Source organism: Psittacula echo, assembly GCF_963264785.1.
Source record: "Psittacula echo genome assembly, chromosome: Z".
NCBI classification, from domain to species: Eukaryota; Metazoa; Chordata; class Aves; order Psittaciformes; family Psittacidae; genus Psittacula; species Psittacula echo.
The window spans coordinates 54,070,695-54,090,212 of NC_137742.1; the positions used below are offsets into that span (position 1 = coordinate 54,070,695).

The following is a 19,518-nucleotide window of genomic DNA, read 5'->3' on the forward strand; positions in this document are numbered from 1 at the left end:
TATTTATAAGAGGCATTTTCAGCTCCTGTATTACTTGGTCTCCCCACAGTTACATCTTCTCCCCAGTATGTAGGTAGAATCACAGACTGCAATTAATGAGGGACTACTTTGGTGGTTGAGGCACCCACACACGGGGGAATGTTGTGAGACCCAAGAAAGTGGGTCCTGCTGGAGGGGCTTCACACCATCACCCATCTCATGACCTAGGAGAATAAATTGACATTCCTAAGCATGTATATGAGAGTTTCCTCGTGATAGCAGCAGTAGTGAAATAATCTGTGAGAGAAAAGGCGGGGGGGGGGGGAGGAAAAAAATTCAGAAAAGTAGATGGTGTGGATACATAATTTTAGGTTCTTTACCTAAAATGGTAAAGATGAGCAGACTCATCTTTTCCTCATCACCAAGAAGTGAAACCTTTCTGCCACTGAGATTCTTGTGAGACAGCCCTGTTCTCTGTACTCATGCCACCTTACAGGACTGTGTCTTACAGGAGAACTGACACAACGGCCAAGTTCTGCTGCAGCGATTGCACACAGTTGCCATTGTAAACCCCCATTTTTCCCAAATCTTTTTAGGACCAAGCTTTTATCTTGGATTTGTTATTGCAAATGTGAGTTTCTTTCTCATGTCTTTTAGCAAGTCTGGACAAAAGAGATGACTGGCAAGCCCCTAGGGTTCAACACAGCTGGGGAGAAAGTTATGCATTCTGCCTGTTACATACTATTTTCAGTGAAAGTCCATATTGAAACTTGACATTATACCATATTTTTAGGATAATGTGGTTTTGTTTGGTTTATGAATGTCTGGGGGTTTTCGAAGACTACTAAAAGGAAGAAAAAGTGGCAACACATAAGAATTAATCTGCGCGCTATGCAGACACTTTCTAACAGGAGATTTGGTCTGTGCCTGATACTTCGATCTTGTCTTATTTCTTGGAGAAACATTCCTCCTGTGTCTGTCAAGGAGCAGCAGCTGCCTCTAGCAGATTTTGCAGTGACTTACTTCAGATAGCTTCAGAGAGGCACAGTAACCACATCTGATGAGGCTGAAGCCTTTACTCTAATTCTGACTCTGCAAGGAATAGATAGGCAATCTGCTGGACTGCTGCAGCATGACACCAACACCAGTGTGTGGGAACCTTCTTGGTTTTCCTCATCTGGACTTTTTTCTCGGAGTTGTCTCTTGATTCTCCCACGTGAGATTTTACTCAGTTGCTACAAATTGCTGCCTTCCTTGCAGCTCGTTGGTCCAAACCTGACCGGACCTGGCCTGAGGTCTAGTGAGGCTCTGTGGTGGAAACAGCTTTTCTGCAGACTGGCTTGCAGTCATTCTATTGCTCTTCAGTAATCCTTCAGCAGCAGATATGCACATTCTCTGTTGGATTCTATGTGTATACAGTCCAGGTGATTCACGATTAAAGTCAGTGTCCTGGATGGGAATTAAAAGCAAAGGAAGAGCTTCCTGTTACATAAATAAGAACACACTGAAACTTTTACTAGAAATTGAGTGGACACATAGATAAGAGGTGATACACAAAAATCTCCAGTAGCAAAATGAAGCTGTTGTCCACAAGGCTGTTATCCTTGAGAATAAAACAAAGAGGAGACTAGGAAAGAGATGAGACGTTGGTCTGATTAGCCTTTTTGCGAAGAGGATTGTGATCACACTGATGTCTTTCTATCCTGAATGATGAATGCATATTAACATGTATGGGTGTTAACATACAAAGTCACAGTCTTTAAAGTCAGGTTTCTTAAATCAATTCAATGGAAGCAGAAAGAGCGTTGCTTCTAGAAAGATCTGTTAGGATTAATTTAATCCAGGGATTTATTGATTCAACTTAATTTGTTACAGAATTGATTTTAATGGGAGTTTAATCATAAATTGACTTAAAATCAGTTTAAGTGTGTTCACACTGAGGCTTTACATTGGTTTAAATAAAACTGATTCATGCTATACTTAGAAATCTGCAAATTTGGATATAGATAACGTCTGTACTTTACTTTTTGCCCCTTAGAAAGACTATAACACATTTCTCCATCTTCTGGGGTGAGATTCTAGCTCCATCAAATCAATGACAAAGCATTTTATTTTCCCAGGGCCTGAATTTTACCTCAGTACTGTGCTGCGCCTTCAGTTACAGTATAGCAAATAAAGTCCTAATTACTTGCACGCTTGGTGTAATTAGTTTTCAGGCTGTGATTTTATCTGAAACTGTGACACATGAAAACCATTTATAAGTTTAAAAGGAGAAGTGGGGGAAGGGAGGTTAACTTGCTTTACCACGTCTTTATTTTTTCTACTGACAGCCTGTTCAGAATTCATATGGAGTTTACTCTCCAACTCCTTTTTAACTAAACTTTACAATACAGTCTCTGTTTTGTTAACAAAGGACCTAAGCTGGGGCATAAGATCTGGCAAATTATGCACATTACTTGCTACACTTTATACATTTGAGCCGCTCTAGAAAGTCTACCTGTATCTTCTACATAAAGAATATGACCTTCTTACAATAAAAAACGTAATTTCTTCCCTACATAGGAAGTGGCTGTGACCGCAAGGGTTAGATACATAGGATGTTAAATAATTACTGTTTAATGCATGTTAGGGTCTTTTTCACGTAGTCAGAGATTATAAGGTCACTGAGGGATTTTGACAAAAGGTTACGTTGAAACCTGGCAGGATGGTCCTGATGGTTAGACACCAGGAGCTCCAGGCTGGACTTGATGGCCTGGAGATCTATGTCACAGTTTTCTGTATTTGTGTGATGATCTCGCTTCTGTGTGGCCCACTACTTAGTATTCACACAGGTTTTCTGGTATGCAATTCCACCACTTATGCTTGATCTGGAATATATGATTTAAAAGCCTTGTCTTTTTTCCTACATAATTTTTAAACTTTTGCCTACAGATCAGAAACCATTTCAGAGTTGCATAAAGTGTTCCTGTCCCTCATCCAGGGTTTGCTGGACCATGGCATGTTTCTGCACGCTTTACTGATCATGTGGTTATGGATTTTTTGGAGGCTGACCTTTGAAAAGATGTCTAATCTTGTATAATAATTTAACCAGGAGAAATGCTTCTAATTAGATCTTTTTGCAAGCAGTTCCTGATTGCAGGTATTCAGCAATATTTGTTCTTAAGAATTCTGTTTATTTTTTAATTTTTTCAAGATATCTGTGTACAATTTCAAACAGGTGTGATGTAAACATTTCCTTTTCATTGGAGTTTCCTTTTCTGTTTTGGCGTAGAGAGCTGCAGAATATAAATGTGGGGTTCAGTATATGTCAGAAGTAAGTTCCACTGAAGGATATACAACAATGAGATCCTCTCCGCATACTGTGCGAGCCCGTAATATTAAGTGCCATGTTTAGATTTTTGCTGAGCTGTGCTGAGCTGATGATTTGTGCGCAATGCCCAGGTGTGCCCAGATCCTCAGTTCCTGAAATGAGTCAAGTGGCTTCCAGTCTCATTGGCTTGCTTGTTTGCACACCTTCTGGTAAAACATTTTCAAGCTATTGCCATCTCAGTCAACTGAGGGGGCCAGGACTATTTGTGCTGTGTCCTTTTGCTGTGGGACTGGCACCCCGATGCCATTACCAGACCACACTGATTTTCTCCTTAGCATGTAGGTATGAATGCAGTTGTCTTCCAAACTGACTTAGGTGTGATGTCAGAGCATGTTCCACCTGCAATAGCTCTGACTTTTTCTACCTGATGGAGACTGTTGCAGGCAGGGGTAGGGGGATTGCTCTTTCAGGTGTTATGCAGTTGGGATAGTGCTGGCACATGCTGTGAACTGTCTGGGATCAGCACCAGAAGAAATTAATTAAGAGAAAACTTTAAAGGCAACTCTGGTTAGGTCTGGGTGGAAATAAACCCCGCTTTGGGGTTGTAGTGGAAGGGCTGCCCTTGCCTTCCACAGGCTTTCTCCACGCAGTCTTTGAGCACACAGATGTGTCTGTAGGGCTACAACCCTCACAGCCTGTGCTGAACACCCACTTAAATCACAGAAAAGTATATTTCTAGGAGACCTGACCACAGAGGATTTAAAGGGGAGAAGGGAAGGAAAGTGGTGAATGAAGAGCCAATAACCATAATATTAAGTGTGACTTGTACATTAGCAAATCAATGTCTTGAAAGTTTCAAAGTTCTTCACACTGCTGTAAATACTTTATGTAGCCTATAATGCAACATCAGCTTCTTCCTTTTAGTGTTTCAGTTAATCTTATTTTCTCCAAATTCATTGATACATTTTGGTTCTGTTTCTGTTCATGTCAAACAAGCCATCAGACAGGTTTCAGTTCAGGTTTTCCATCTTCCTACCCCAAAATATCAGCGTGGATGAGTGGTTCTTTGTGGGAAGGAGCATTAGTGGACAAATGATCCCCCTAAATTGCCAATTATGCCTGGGGATGTCCAGAAATTTTCTCATCTACTTTGTGAAAATGGTGGCCTCTCTGTGAGCCTTGTGAGAGAGAGATAGTTTGGGATTTTTGGGGAGGCAGTTTTTCTGGTATATCCTGTTTTGTGTCTTTCTGTGTACTCACTAATTGTTCTTTCCAGTGGTTATATCCCCGAACTCAGATTACTCAGGTATCATTGGTGGTGGTGGCAATGACTAAAGCTCTGTGAACCTATGCAGAATGAGGTGGTTAGTGGTCACTTGCTGAGGTACCCCACATCCCACTGTGTAGGAATCACCTTCTGAGCACCACTTCCACTGAATTTCACCTGCTATAGAAGTGTGTTGTATCTTTTGTTAATAAGGCATCCGTTTGGGTAGCAGGTCCTTCTGGTTTTCTTGCTTACCATGGAGAATTGTTTTAATACTGGGGAAATTTGTGTGAATCCTGTGACTACAACCTTGTGCGGTGTTATTTGAATTCTGCATCATGAACTAATGTGGCAGGCTGTTGCTTCTGTACATATATGACTGGGCTCTCCCTGAAAGCAGACACAATTTGGCATGCTTAATTAGGAAGACCACTAACCAGGCACCTAGAAGTGTGCTGGCAGTGTCACTGGATGTGTGTTGTTATTCTTGATCTTAAGTCTCCTGCAGCCTCAAGGGAATGAATAAGATTTTGAGAAGTATGGTCTGCCATTTTTGTCTGTGAGGTGGAACTACTGCAGAAACAGAAAATGCTACAAAGCCAAGAAAACAGTGTAATCCATAGGCCCTCTCTATGATTAGGATCAAGGGAAAGCAATCACTTATGTCCTTTGTACGTAAGCATCTCAGCTTTGCTGGAACAGTATTAAGGGAAAGAGCATGATGAGAGGATGGAGAAGCAACTGAGACAGAGGAGATTGAAACAAGAGTTATAAAATATAAGACAGTGCATGGGATTGGAAAAGCTTACAGGATTCAGTACACAGAAGCTTTTGTATTTTCTGATAGCAAATACAGGAGTGTGCCAGAAAATGTTAAATGTGAGAATGACTGCATCACTTCTGAATTCTCAGATTGAAAGGTTAAACCTCTAAAGCTATGAAAAAGGGGGGGGGGGGGGGGGGGGGGAAAGTCAATTCTACAAAAAACAGAAGAAAAGGAGTTATCCAAGAACTAGATGTTCATCAGTATAGGAATAACCTCTGTAATTATATTAAAGGAAAATATCGTTGCATTGCACATCTTTCCTTCCTTGCCTTATTTTCTTATTTTTATCCATTTGTTTTTATTCTTCCCAACATGATCCTAGGACACACCAACGTGGCTACACATGTACCACAGCTGAGACCCAAAGTCTAAGTTTTGTGTGCCTCTCAGACCAGAGATCTGGTGAACCTTCCAAGTCTGGCCATGAGGCGTAGCCTGAGACCCAGCCAAGTTAACAGTACAGTCACAGCCTTTGCTATTAGGTGGCTGCCCCAGCTGCGCTGATCTCTATTTGGCAATTTACTGTAGGCCTTTTTCAAGCAAAGGTAGAGACTGGTGATGAAAGCTAATGGTGATGAAAGCTTTGTTCTTAGGCTGGAAAGCAAAGAAAAGAAAGACATATCTATGATAGAGCAAGCCACGCTTGCTGCCCTCATCTGACTTCAACACACAAGACTTGAGACAAACTTTTATAATGTGCAGTCCTGAAATTCAGCTCCTAAATCAAAAGTGGCTTCATGTAAAAAAAAAAATCATTCAGTACTTGCAAGTCCCCTTGAAGTCCATGGGATTTATGCCTGCATAACATTTCTGTGCATTGGATTGCTTTAATTTTAATGCTCAAATAAAGATTCTGAAGTCTACCTTTATGCACTTAGGTATGTACAATATGGACCTACAGATTTTTATATCGACTTTATGAGCAGCTGTCCCTGAATCACTTATTGCATATCAACTATATTTACTTTACGCTGTCCCCACATATTCAGTCTGTATGATCATTGGCTAACAGGATCATCAAAGTTGATAAGGGATGCAGCCAGTTGGAGTCAGCTGAAGCATTGTAGAACAGAGGAGAGAGTATTTAATGTAATCAGGCGGTGTGTTCCTGCAGGAAAGATTATCAATAAACAAATTAAGTATTGACCTTTAAATCATAATCTTTAGGTTAGATGTTTGCTCACACCCAGCTTCTCCTGTGAAACCTACATTTTGCTATCTTTGAGTGCAGTTACCTGTCTCTGAGGAGGTCTAAGCTCAGAAACTGATATCTTGAGTGACTACAAAAGGCTGGACAGCCTGGCATTATCTTATTACACTGAATAAATGGTTGCTCTCAGGCTTTCCCTCGTGGACATGATACTTCTAGACATGCCAGTTTGTCAGTACCTTCCTTTTTCTGGCTCCACTGGAGAGGCTTTTTACTTGTAGAGGGAGGGGGGAGTAGTGAAACCTTCTTCATTTGCCCAGTACTTCTTGTATATGTCCATTTTCAGTGTTCTGTTGAAAATCCTGCCTTCACAAGGTTACGTTATGAGTTGGCCCATTGATAGTCTTGTTGGAAATTTTTACTAGGCTTCTGACAGGGAAAACAAAAAAAGATTAATGTAAGCTCAGAGAGGATAAATATCTGTGAACGGTGGTATGACATGCTATGTACTTGAAAGCATCTCACCCTGAATAAGCAAATATTTTAGGTAAAGACCTATAGTTTGTTTGGTGCACCATTACTTTGAAAGGACCAAGTGAGAGTTCATACCTAAACCTGTCAGGTTTAGACTCAAAACACTCCACAGCATGAGATGAGCCGTCCCTGGTCAGGGGAATCAGAGTTGCAGTTGGTTTTGTGATTAGCTCTGGGGAGATGTTACTCTGATTTATATGGCATTTGCTGGTTCCTCGCTGGTTCAGTGTTCAAGGAATATGGCTGTAGTACTATATCCCTCCCTATTGTTCTGTTTCTTGGCTCCTGACCATGTTGCTAGCCATTCCTGTGGTATCCCACTTTCTTTTGGCATTTACAATATCTAAAATTCATGGCGGAAAAAAAAATGGTACTTTTACTATAACTAGGAAGAATGAGATTCTGTGGATTTTGGTTTTATACGTAGTGCTCAAAACAAATGTCAGATTTGCATTTTTCCTTTTGCTATTGTACACAGACATAAGTATTCAAGTAATACCAAGACCCAGAAGCTGAAATTTATCTGACAGTATTTTCAGAAGAGTTCAGAACTGAAAAATTTCCATTTAAACAGCTAAATTATTTGTTCAGTTTTCCAATCTCTCAGCTCATGTTCAGTTACTCTGGTATTTTGGAGAGTTGGTTGTGTGGTATTATCCTCCATAATTACCCGCACTGTTTTTCATGTAGGTAATCTGCACGGAGACTCAGTATGCTGGAAGGAAGTAGCCAGATTTCGAAAAGTGTTCAGAAGGCAAAAGTTGCCTGAGAGAATAATAGAAGGATTAAAACCAACAGAGAACAACAGAACATTTTGGCTTACATTTTAGTTGTCTGAGCAGGAGCAGTATACGTTTTAAAGTGTAGCTTATATGGTTTATAGCAAAAGCTTTCGAAAATCTGGCCTAGTCTGTGATAAACCTGCGCTTGATAACAATCTCCTATGCCAGGGGAGAAGGCTTTTGGAAATAATAGAATTCGTCTTGCATTACTGCTCTGGCTGGAGCATTATGCTACAAAAAAGCAACTCTGAGACCAAGGCACTGGGTGATATTCTTGTGGCTTCACTTACCACTTCCCAAGCTGTTGGTCACAATTTTGCACAGCAAACTCTGCACATGTGCCTACTGGCAACCATGCCTAATACATTCCTGTGCTCAGACTCTTAGAAAGCTTTATGCCTTCCTAGGAAAAGAAAAGAAAGATAAAAAAACCCAACCGCTCATGGAATTTCAGTTGAAAGCTTGTAGCTGTGTGATAATATTTTGCAGATTTCCTGTTTAATTTGTTCAATGTGTTGAGCTTCCATGCAGATTAACTATGCAATCAAACACTGAGGCTAAGGAGATTGCTGTGCTTTGCCGAACTCGCCAACGTCCAGAAAGAAGTTATCTCCAGTTATACATTATCAGTGAGTCTTTTGCAGAGAGACTATAGAAATGTGTGTTTCTTATCTGCAACGATATTATGCAGGCCAGCAGATGTACGTTTCTGAAAAAAATTGCTAACAAAATGACAGATATTCAAGCCATCTTAGTAAGCAGACATCTAACACCTTGCCTGCTTTTGCCTATTAAACCCTCCCACCAGTGCGGGGCTTTTGCTGTCACAAGTGCTCCAGCACTTTGTGAGAGCTCGTCACAGCATGACAGCCTTCTCTTGCTGTTATCGCCCCTGTTGCTTTCTTAGAAAGTCTGTCAAACCAGGGGAGGTCTGTGGGCCACAAAGAAAGGTCCTGACTAGGGAGTGTGAAAAGCCTGGGATTAAACATGGATGCCTTTCTGTGTGTCTAATTGACTCTTATATGTGAGGTCTTCCTAGAATACAGATAAAGTTGTTTGCACCACACCTCTCATTCAAGCAATGCCACATTTGAGGGGCTTCCATGCTTAGTTTCTGCTGTTTCTGCTCAGGATTTGTCTGTTTTCTTTGCTGCCTGGCCCTTGACATTCTGTGATGGATAGCACACATAAAGGCTTCACAGCCACCACACCAGAGATGCTTGCAACAGCACTAACCAAAAACGTGACCTGCAGGAAACGCTGTGAGGCTCCCTTCCATCTTCACAATGCGCTTTGACAGAGTCATCCTATCTCAGATGGCACCTCAACCTCCACTCATGCTTAGAGATGCAGGAAGTGGTTTTCTTGCTCTTTCTCCCTTATTCCTGGCCACAGCAGCAAGCCTAACCCAGAGTGGTGGGCAAAAGACTCACTGGTGCAGCAAGGAGTGGGGCTACATGATGGGCACAGCAAAGAGCAGTGGAAAGAAGCCAAGCTGGCAGGAGATGCCATGGGAACCAAAGGAGAAGGGGTAGAGAGGGGAGAGGAGGGAGGTGTTCGGCAGAGCCATGTCTAGTTATCATTAAAAGCATGATTTTTTGCCTCATTTGAAGCAGTTTTATCCCCTTTAAAACCATTTTACCCCTCAGACAAGGTCCTGTCTTAGCAGCACTGGGGAAATTGCTACAGATTGTGATGAAAGTCACCTCTTGCAACAGTGAAAGCTATGGCTGATCACAATCCAAGCACACAATGCTGTGGTTTTAACAGCACAAGTTTTCTCATATGCCTGGAAGGACTGATTGACTTTTGCAAAACTGCAAAGGAAACAAACATAGTGTAAATGAAAAGGATTTAAAAAAATAGAAAAGAAGAAAAGCAACAATCTCTTTTCTGTCATGCCTGTGAACAGCTTTTACTGCTTTCCCTGGAGAGCCTGCATGCTTGGACAGCGAGTTACTGTGAATTAGTGAGGGTCACTGCCATTGATTAAATCCTCTTTTATGTTTCCTGGTAACTCCTGAATTATGGCAAGAGTTGAGCATTGTAATTTAACACTTTTTTTTTTCATGACAGTTCTGATGGAAGAAAAAATCTGCAAGTCATTTTGAGGAAATTATATAAAATTAAAACAAAATTCAGGAACAAAATGGCATCTCTCTTTTATTCCCAGTTTCACAGTGTTACGTTGACAGGAAAACCGACGATGAGTTGGTCTTAAGCACAAAAAATGTTGATCCTTGCAATTGTGATTATTCTCTTCATTTATGTAAGGTATGGACTAGGACTATAATAAATGAAATACAGTAAAATAAAGAATATTGCCTTTTTAGTTCACACTTCTACAGCTCCCTTCCTTTTAGAGTGACCAAAGACTATAACCTTAACTCTTTCACGACAGAATGGAACTATAAGCACAAACTTCAGTAGTAAAGCTGTTAATGCTAATTATTTTGTTGGAAAATTTGAAGATTGTATTTTTCAAAAATTCTTTTTCTCTCTTCAATAAATGCCTGAATATTTGTATGTGTGCTTATGTATATAAACAAAGGCACACACTCATAAAAGTATATATGTTTAAACATATTGGTTTCAGAATGTTTGTGTGGGCATTTGTTTTTCAGAAAGCAAAAATTGTTTTAGTAGCATTTTGGGAACACTCCAGAATTTCCAAAATTACCCTGTGGGGAGGGGTGGAAAACGGAAACCATCACATGAGAAGATGTTTTGTGGGAGATTTATTTCTGGTCATGAAATCCTGTACCTTACCTCATCTGTTGTAGTGCCACCTTGACACATGTGCCTACCGCGTGTGTAGAAGCTCCATGGGCACCCTCCCCAGACAAGGTTTCCCTGTCAGACATTTTGCTCATGTTTAGCCTAAGACTTCCCACAATAGCAGAGATGCATGGAGAAGGTTGTCACCTTCCTTTCAGTCCGAAGGTTTTTAATTATTCAAGGCTGCTCTGTCCCTATCCTGTCTTCTGCTGGTGGCTCAGTAAGAGCCATCCTATTTGCTCCTTCACTGCAGACCACATTTTCCCAATCGCCATTGTTTATGCTGCTGTGCTCCAGGGTCAGTTTACAGAGAAGTCAGGCTTTCCCTGTTTCCCGGGATCGAGATGGTTGCTTCACCTGTGGGACAGGCCATGCTGCTGTCTGCAACGGGCAAGCGCTTATCGAGCACGTGTGTATACCACTGTCTGTTATGTGCCTCTCGTAATTATGGCCATCGTGGTGCTGCTTGGTTTTCATCTCATTGGAATAATAATTAAGGGCAATTGATGTCAGCAAGTCTCCATAAACAAACATATGAGAAACAGATATCAAAATGGAATCAATTTTTTTTCGACTTTTTAAAACATTTTCTTGTACTGGACCATATTGGAGACCTGTTGGTGTCCCGATGAACACTCCCTAATCCTCCCATTACAAAGAATCACTTGGCCGTGCCATTTGTTTCCTTGGGCACTTTTCCAGCTGTTTAGGAAACAAGTTACCCTGCAGCTCAAGGTGCTGCATGGAGGTACAGACCAACAACAGGGTGCAGCTGAGGTGGGATCAACTCACAAGCTATCACCCATCAGCTGAACAGCTGCAGCTCCCTTTATTAGCCCTTCCCAGTTGTGTGATAAAGGTGTTATCTTAAGCCCCAGGGGAAGTACAGTTAAGCTAGGTGTTTCACCTCAACATAGGAGTATGATAGAGCTTGGTTTACAGCTAGCCCATGGAGTCAAACAGAGGGTAGTGTCTCACAGATGGACTGCTTCTTCTTGCGAAGTTTGTGCTCAAAGATCTGTACTGGTTATGGGATATTAGAAGTCTTTAACTTAGAAAGCCCTAAATGGTTTGAGATTTACCTACACAAGAAATGCTACAGCTACAACACAGTAGAAATTGAGATGCATCAGCTGGAGCCTTTCAGCATGTGGGAGCTCTTGGCTGAGCTTTTTCAATACACTGTCCCCTTCTGGGTACAAAATACACTTAATTGATATTGATTCTCTTGATGGGCTTCCAAGCCCGTTGTCTCTTGCCTCAGAGAAAGGATATGGACAAGCTGAGGTTTGAGGTAGGTGTATAATGTGGATTATAATGTTTGCTGGAGAAAAAGCCTTTCACTCAGATTAGGGAAGCTGTCAAGCTTGTATTTATGCTTTTAGCTCCCTGTCACACCAGTTGCACCTGGAGCCTTTGGATAGCCTCTGAATCATGGCAGTTAAAATACATAAAGGAGCAAGATACTTTCCCTTTCCTTTTCTGTGTTACCTACTTAAGGCTGCCTGCTGCAGTGTGCTGTCTTGTGTCTAGGTGCACACAATCAATGAAATGTTGTTAGTGCTTCATATCATATTCAGTAGCAGCACTTCGGTTCTTGCCAAGGCTGTGTATGGCTTGCGGGTTGCAAGACTCACATAGGAGGATCCCACAAGGCCAGACTAGGCTGTCATTAAATGTGCCTTTATGCTTTAAGGTTGATACAGGTAATAAACAAGTGATCCTTACTTTTAAGGTTTTGGTGTGGAATTCTTGCTAGTCTGGCTGGGATTTTGCTCTGTGTGCCTCTGAGCGTAGCTCAATTTGTGTTAGCACTGTTTTCCCTCTTGAGAATGACCTAATCACAAGCATGTTCTTTTATTTCTTTAGCGGTGCCTCCCAAATTGAAGGAAATGAAAAACCAAGAGGTTGCTGTGGGTCAGAAGCTAGTGCTAAGGTGTGAAACCACTTCAGAGTACCCTGCGCTCAGATTCAAATGGTTAAAGAATGGAAAAGAAATAACCAAAAAAAACAGACCGGAAAATGTCAAGATCCCCAAAAAACAAAAGTAAGTACAGACACATCTCTCAGGTGGAACTGGGGGTGATGGCGAGAGCTATTCAACAGAACACAAGCATTGAGGTTGTTAATTGCAGTACCACAAAGCTAAGACCTGTGGGTTATGGGGAAAGAAAATTTAAGGAAGCGGACACTGATGTTATTTTTCTTGAACGTATGGATGAAGTGGTAATATGGTATAAATATGTCATAAGTAATTTTCCGTTTTCAATTTCTATTTATTTTCTGGTAGCCAAAGGCTATTATCTTAACCAGTAAACTTTGGAGACAGGCCATTTTTAAACTACTGACAACAACAGAGGTACCTTATGTTTATTGTCTAAAATCCAAGAATGTTTGAAATCATTGAAGCAATGTAGATTTGGAGTTATTGTTGTGATTTGTTTTGCAAGCAGTCTAGTCCTTGAGAAGGGCTGAATGCTGTCTGCATTAGCTTCAAATGCCTAATGTAATCTTGCAGTAGTTCTTTACTAGAGGCATTCCCACACATGCAGAACAAGACACGGGTCTAGCAGATGTCAGATGAGTATCAAAGCTTGCAAATCTCATCCTCCTGGCTGGGGGAAATTGTCTGCTACATGTGACTGATGACCAGTGACAAAAGACAGTCTGGTACCTCCTTTCTGCAGAGACAAAGATACACAGTGCCTTTTCTGCACTGAGACAAGAGATGGCTTTCGCTGTTTGGCCTCTACCTTGTTATTTACGTTAAAAAGTTTTGATTGTGGCCACTCATCCATCAAAGGAAGCAATGACAATCTGTTTGAACACAGCCCTGCAACTCTCACTTCTACTCACAGTAAGCAGGGCTGCTATCTGCTGCACTGGGCCATGCCTTCCCTTCATACAAGACTCAGAGGACTTCAGGTGGGCTCTGCAAGAGATCTTTCCTTCCAGGGAGTCAAATCCCCCCATACTTTTTTGTCTGGTCTCATCTCATTAGACAAAAGAGCAGCCAAAATCAGATGTTTCACTTCTCACTCATTCAGGTTGAAAACCATACGTCCTGCCCTCCCTTGCAGTTTCTTGTACTCCAGGCTGGGACGCAAGGTAAAACAAGGAGTGGGGCAGAGCAGCGTCGCCACAGCCACTGTGCCATGGCTGCACAGACGGCAAGAAGGAACCTGTGATATCTCCTTCCAACATTTGCAAAATGGAGCTGTTCCAGGTGGCAGATAGCCTGGCAAATTGTCTGGACCCATTTGCAGGGCCATATGTCTCCGTCAGAGTTGTATTTTCATTTTATTCTGTCAGGAAAATATTCAGGTCAGAGCCTGGCCCTCAGCTTCTCCAGCAACACAGTACTGCCTGTGAGGGGCAGACACTGTTTTCTCCTCTTAAATTTGGGCTGATGCTGATTGATCAAACCTACTGGAGCTGGGATTTCACCTTCTACGGCTGGGCTTTGTCAGTTCAACATTGCATCATTAACTGCTCTCTGCCAGTTCCCTTCTTTCTCTTCTTCCCTCTTCCCAACCCCCCTGAAAAATCTTTGAGGAGCTGGCAGAAGGAAAACTAGCTAATAGCTATTGATTAGAGCATGCATGTGAAATGTGTGAGACTAGTTTTTAGATTGATGTGCGAAAATATGTTTAAAATTCCCCAAAAGATACATAATGAAAAAATAATAAAATTGGTCTTTTCTCTGGAAAATAGGACTCTGAAGTCCTATTCCTCCACCACAGCTGGGCAGAATGTAGGCTTTGACCTGGATTTCACACTTCTGTGTTCTACCCCAGCCATGAGAGTATCACTCATTGTTGGAATTTCTGTCCTCTATTTTCTGTTTTAAACCAGAAATGTCAGTGTGGAACAGGAAAGTTCTTCCATCTAGAGATGTGAAAGTCTCAAGGTGTAGAGTACAAAAGGGGGAAAGACTGCTGACATCTGAAGGATTTTCCTTGCCTTTCTACTTTGAGATTTTAGTTTGGTGACACATCAGTGCTTTGCCATTTATTCTTTTGCTGTTCATGTGTGCTTACAGCACTGAGTAGATGTGAACAGCTTAAAAGGAGATAGATTTTATTTTGATAAAATGTAGGATAGGCATGTGTTCTAAAGCTAAAGGAAAATAGGGAAAAAGGCAGTGCAAATGAGTGCATAAAATAACATGCAGATTACACTAAACAAAGCCACATTAAAAAGATCCCATCACAAATGAAAGGAATATCAACAGTCAAGGAGTTTTTCCCCCACTTATTTTCTCTGTTTTTTCATGACAGCACATTGATAAATATTTGTCATGTTCGTATGCTCCTATATTGTTACAACAATCATTTTCATGTGACATCTTTAATATTACCAAGTGTGGGAAACATCAGCAAGGAAGGTTAGAGTAGTTGTTGAACTGTCTGGGATTAATGTCTACTTTAAAGGTCAATTGGCTACATAAAAAATAGGTTATGTTTCTGAAGAACCACTAGCTTGCAGGGTACCACAGTCTTATTGGTTCCTTCAATCCAAACACTTGAGAATAACACATTCTATACATTTATAAAAATGTCACAAAGTTTGTAAGTAGCGCCCAGAAGTGACTTTTGGTGGTGTCATATTTTGCAAGATATCACCTTTCTCATTGTGTGATAGCAGAATAAAACATGTTCATTGTTGGGAGAAATATAAATGTTTCTGAGTTCTGGCTATTCAGCTGTAGGGTCTTTAAAAAATTGAAAAAGATCTGGCAGAATGATGAGTGTCTAGCTCAGAAATTGAAAATTAAAACCTTAAATTGGCTTAGATGCATGAAAAAGATAATACTGCAGCTTGATGTTTTTTGGATGCATTTGGTCAGTGAGAATACTGCTGATTGAAAGGATTTGCAGAAGTGGGGCAGATGATGACTGTGTTTTCCTAGTTTTTTAAGAGTTTAAAAGACTCTGCTGCAATGCAGGCTTCCTTGAAGCTTAGCCTTCTGAAAATTGCCTTGCGTGTAAGATGAACTCGGGATCACTCCCCTCAGCTTGCTAGGATGATTTCAGAGTGGTTGATTCAGAGTGCACAGAGCCCCAGCATGCAGTGGCATGACAGTGCAGCAGGTGAATCACACTGTAAAACTGTGCCCCTTCTCATTACACTGGAAAGTCAAGAGAAACTGAATGAGTCTAAATTTTAATGAAAGGCGTTTGAATCACTCACTTTTTACCTCAAATTTGTCATGGAGTAACAGCATGCAGCCGGTGAGTTTCTGCTGCTCTTAAGATTGCTGCTGATTCACGATTCCACAACTGATAGATTTATGTGTCCAAGCTCTAAGCTGTTCCTTTATGTCAATGGAGATAGATACAGAAAATATCAGGCACCAGACAAGAGCTCTTTACCTGCTAGGTAACCTTTCCATGCTTGTCCACTTGTACTGGTAACATTTTGTTTTCCTTCCCTGATTTCACACCCACGTGAAGCCTGAATACGTTTTGTTTGGGTGTGCTGTACAGAGTCAGGCAAGACTCCTTTATCAGGGCTGGGATTTTTGGGCAGAGGGAAGGTATTTGCCACTTCACCTCAACTAGCTATGGCTTTGGATGCAATAGTGCATGAAAAAACTTCATGTGCAAGTCTCCTGTACCTTCAGCTTCATCCAAGCTTAGCCTGGATATTTGCCCGCAGACTGGCAATTCTGGATAACAGATGGAGACTGGAAACGAAATGAATTCAAGCAGCCAGACAAGGTAGGCTGGGGCTGCATTCTGCGGATGTATTCCTTTCCCTTTTGTGTATGAATACAAGCTCAGCAGTGCCACAGTGGCAATGAGCTGAAAGTATGACATAAGCAAATTGGACAGAGAGAGGCATTTTTTGGTGTAGCATGGTATAGATTGAGAAAAGGACAAGCATTTGAATACAAAATTCGTTATGTGAGCCTCTATATGAGTATTGTTGGAGTACCGTATTGCTAGGCAGCTGCTTCATTTACAGTCATTAAGACGTCTTCTTCTCTGACATTTAATCCTGTCCTGATACCTCTCAATAATATTCTTAAGACTAATATTATTTCTCCTGCATTTAGAGAGAAAACTCCTTATAAAGCTTTTCTAAAAATAAGAATTTGGCTTGTTAGAAGGAGATTTGTAAGAAATATGGTTGCTTCACCTATTTTAATATGATCTTAAAATCATAAAAGGAATACAAAATTCCTCACCTTTTCCTGTAAGTATCATGTAAAACAAAGAAAATAGAAATAAATATATGCGCAAAGAGTTTCTTCTAAAAGCCATGACTACCACAAAGGTGGTTTGCATCAATTTCAATTAATAACATGCAGAGAGGAAAAGATACTGCAACAGACACACAGTGGGGGCCAAAGTAGTAGTGATTTAGATGCAGCTGTGCTTGCTCATCGTTGGGTTAATGTGAGTTTCTCAAAAAACTGAGCCTGTTTACAATGTCTTTCAAAGCATCTTGAAGCTACAGCCTGCTCTCCAACTAGACATGTCTGCAAGCATGGCTAAGAGATAACCTGTGTGATACAGGAAATACTGCATGTCCACACAAGCTGTTAGGTAGTGTAGACTACTGCCAGACATTCTTGGACAAGCCCTTAAACAGGCAGTTATGAAGGCAGGTGTGCAGATGGCTGGCCATTTGTACTGTAGTGTAACTATAGCTGTTAGTTGGGTGCAAAATTCTCACTCAAAGAAATGGTAGCTTTCACCTTTGGATGCTTCTGTCAGTGTCTCAGCCACATTTTACACATGCATTCATGGTTGCCACCAGCTAGACTCTGTTCTTTAGTGCCATCTGAAATGCAGCCCAGTTAATCAATTCAGCATTGGGAGCTGGGCTCCTAACATTGCCTGAGAAGAGAGCCCAAATAGTCAACTAGTCAGTTGTTTGCCATTCAAGTAAACCTGAGCAAATTGCTAATCATAACTTGGCAAGTTATCCTCCTTCTTGGAAGTCCAATAGCCTGAAGAAAGCAGCCCTGTTTCAACATGAGGGGAAAGTTTTGTGATGTGAGTTTCTACAGGAGCTGAGGTCCACCCAGCGTACTTCTCTTATCCTGTGAGTGCTGACTCCTCAGCAGTAGAAACTTTGTGTAGAGGCAGGGATGGCTGAGTTGTCAATAAGCAGATATTGATAGCAGATGGGATAGTTTACTGTGTTGGGGGGAGGGATGATTCACACACAAGGATGGGTTGGAAAGTGGCAGTGAACATTTTGGTTACTGCAGAAGCCCCCCTGCTACAATAGATTTGTTTCTGGCCTGAACCCAGCCCTGCACTGTGGTTCCCAGAAGGCGTAACCAGTTGTGATTCCTGCATGGAGAGTGAAAAGACATGGCAGTGCTAAAGCAAGGCAACTCCCGGACTCGGCTTAGCTCAGCATACATCACTAGACATGCTGGTGACTATGAGCTTTTGGAATGAAGAACCCCTGCCTCCTGGGGATCAGTCCTTTATGCTGGGGTAGGCCAACTTAGGGAAGCCAATACTCATGCTCTCTAAGTGACTATTCTGTACTATTATTCTGAAGATAAATAAGCAGGTTTGCTACAGACAAAAACTTCACGAAAGCACTCCTTTTAAGCAGAAACTGGCAACAGAAATAATGTGTATATTTTCCTCCGGGTTGTCATTCTCTGCAGTCTGAGTAACGGGGTTATTGCCATCACATGAGTTGGGGACCCCTTGAATGACACCAGGACATGTTCCTACCAAATTAATGGGTAGGCGGGAGTTCTGCATTTCAAAATCTAATCTTAAAACCTTGGAGACTGATTAAATTACGTCCTTGAGCCTGGAACAAAATGTAGCTTCATGCAAATTTTGCTCCTGCCCATAATTTTTTGTTGGTACTGAAGAATGATTTACTATTGGGGTTTCAGAGGTTGTTACAGAGAGTGGTGCATCCTAATCTCATGATTATTTAGTCAGATGTTGGAAACTACACCAGAACTGTACTACCAGCAACATGAATCTGTAGGAAAAGATAATCTATTTTAATATTACACCCATCTCCATGGCATCAGGATAGCAAACAATTCGGCTGAGAGACAAAGGTTGTTTTTCAGATTTCTTTTAAGAACAAAGACTCCTCCCAACAGAAAAGCATAAACAAGTATCTTAATTTGAGTGCATTAATATGCCTGGTTTTCAGCAGCCTGTAAGAGAGATAGTTTTTTATTCTCCTCCTTTCTTTCAAATGTGGATAGTGCTAGTCTGTGAATAAGAATGGAAGACCCTCTGTTGAGAGGGAAAAGAAAGAGTGCATTAGTTGATGCAGTGACTGTTACTCCAGAACAGGAGGTTTAAATGTTTTTCCTTATTTCACAGGAAATACTCTGAGCTCCACATTTACAGAGCCACGCTGGCTGATGCTGGTGAATACGCATGCAGAGTGAGCAGCAAACTAGGGAATGACAGTACTAAAGCCAGCGTTATCATCACAGACACCAATGGTAAGGCTTGACTTTATATTTTACTGTCATGTTCGGAAAGCCCATGTATTAAAACTACTCCCAGGACAAAACAGTTTGGATGAGGGGAAAGCTTTGCAAGTGAAGTGGAAGTGGAAACACTGAAATCTCTGAAGTGTTATAAGAAAATTAATCAGGCCTGACTGGTCTGCTATGTTGTTGAGTCTTTCAGGTTTCGTAACCCAAGCAAATAAGATGCTTCCTACAGATCTCAGGAGAGATCAGCATTTTCTGTGCAATACTTCCCAATGCCAGGTCTAAGACACAGTCTAAATATTAAGATGAGAATGAAGGAGAGGGAATATTATTGTAAGTTCCACAGTATGCATGAGTAGTGGAGGCACTGTAGGCCTGTAGGAAAGCTTTCATTTAACCTAAAACATGTCCTAATCTGAACTTCTAAATCAGCACAGGCAAATAGC

General features: G+C 41.3%; 1 protein-coding gene across 1 annotated transcript in view; it reads left to right on the forward strand.

Moving 5' to 3' along the window:
- Positions 1-19,518, forward strand: part of NRG1 (neuregulin 1) — a gene marked incomplete at both ends in the record, with an annotated part of 178,875 nt that overhangs the window by 20,862 nt on the left and 138,495 nt on the right. Inside the window, 2 exons of the mRNA XM_080637758.1 lie at positions 12,496-12,673; positions 18,954-19,078. Of these exons, the coding sequence (XP_080493884.1) occupies positions 12,496-12,673; positions 18,954-19,078 (303 nt within the window). The remainder of the gene's footprint in view (positions 1-12,495; positions 12,674-18,953; positions 19,079-19,518) is intronic.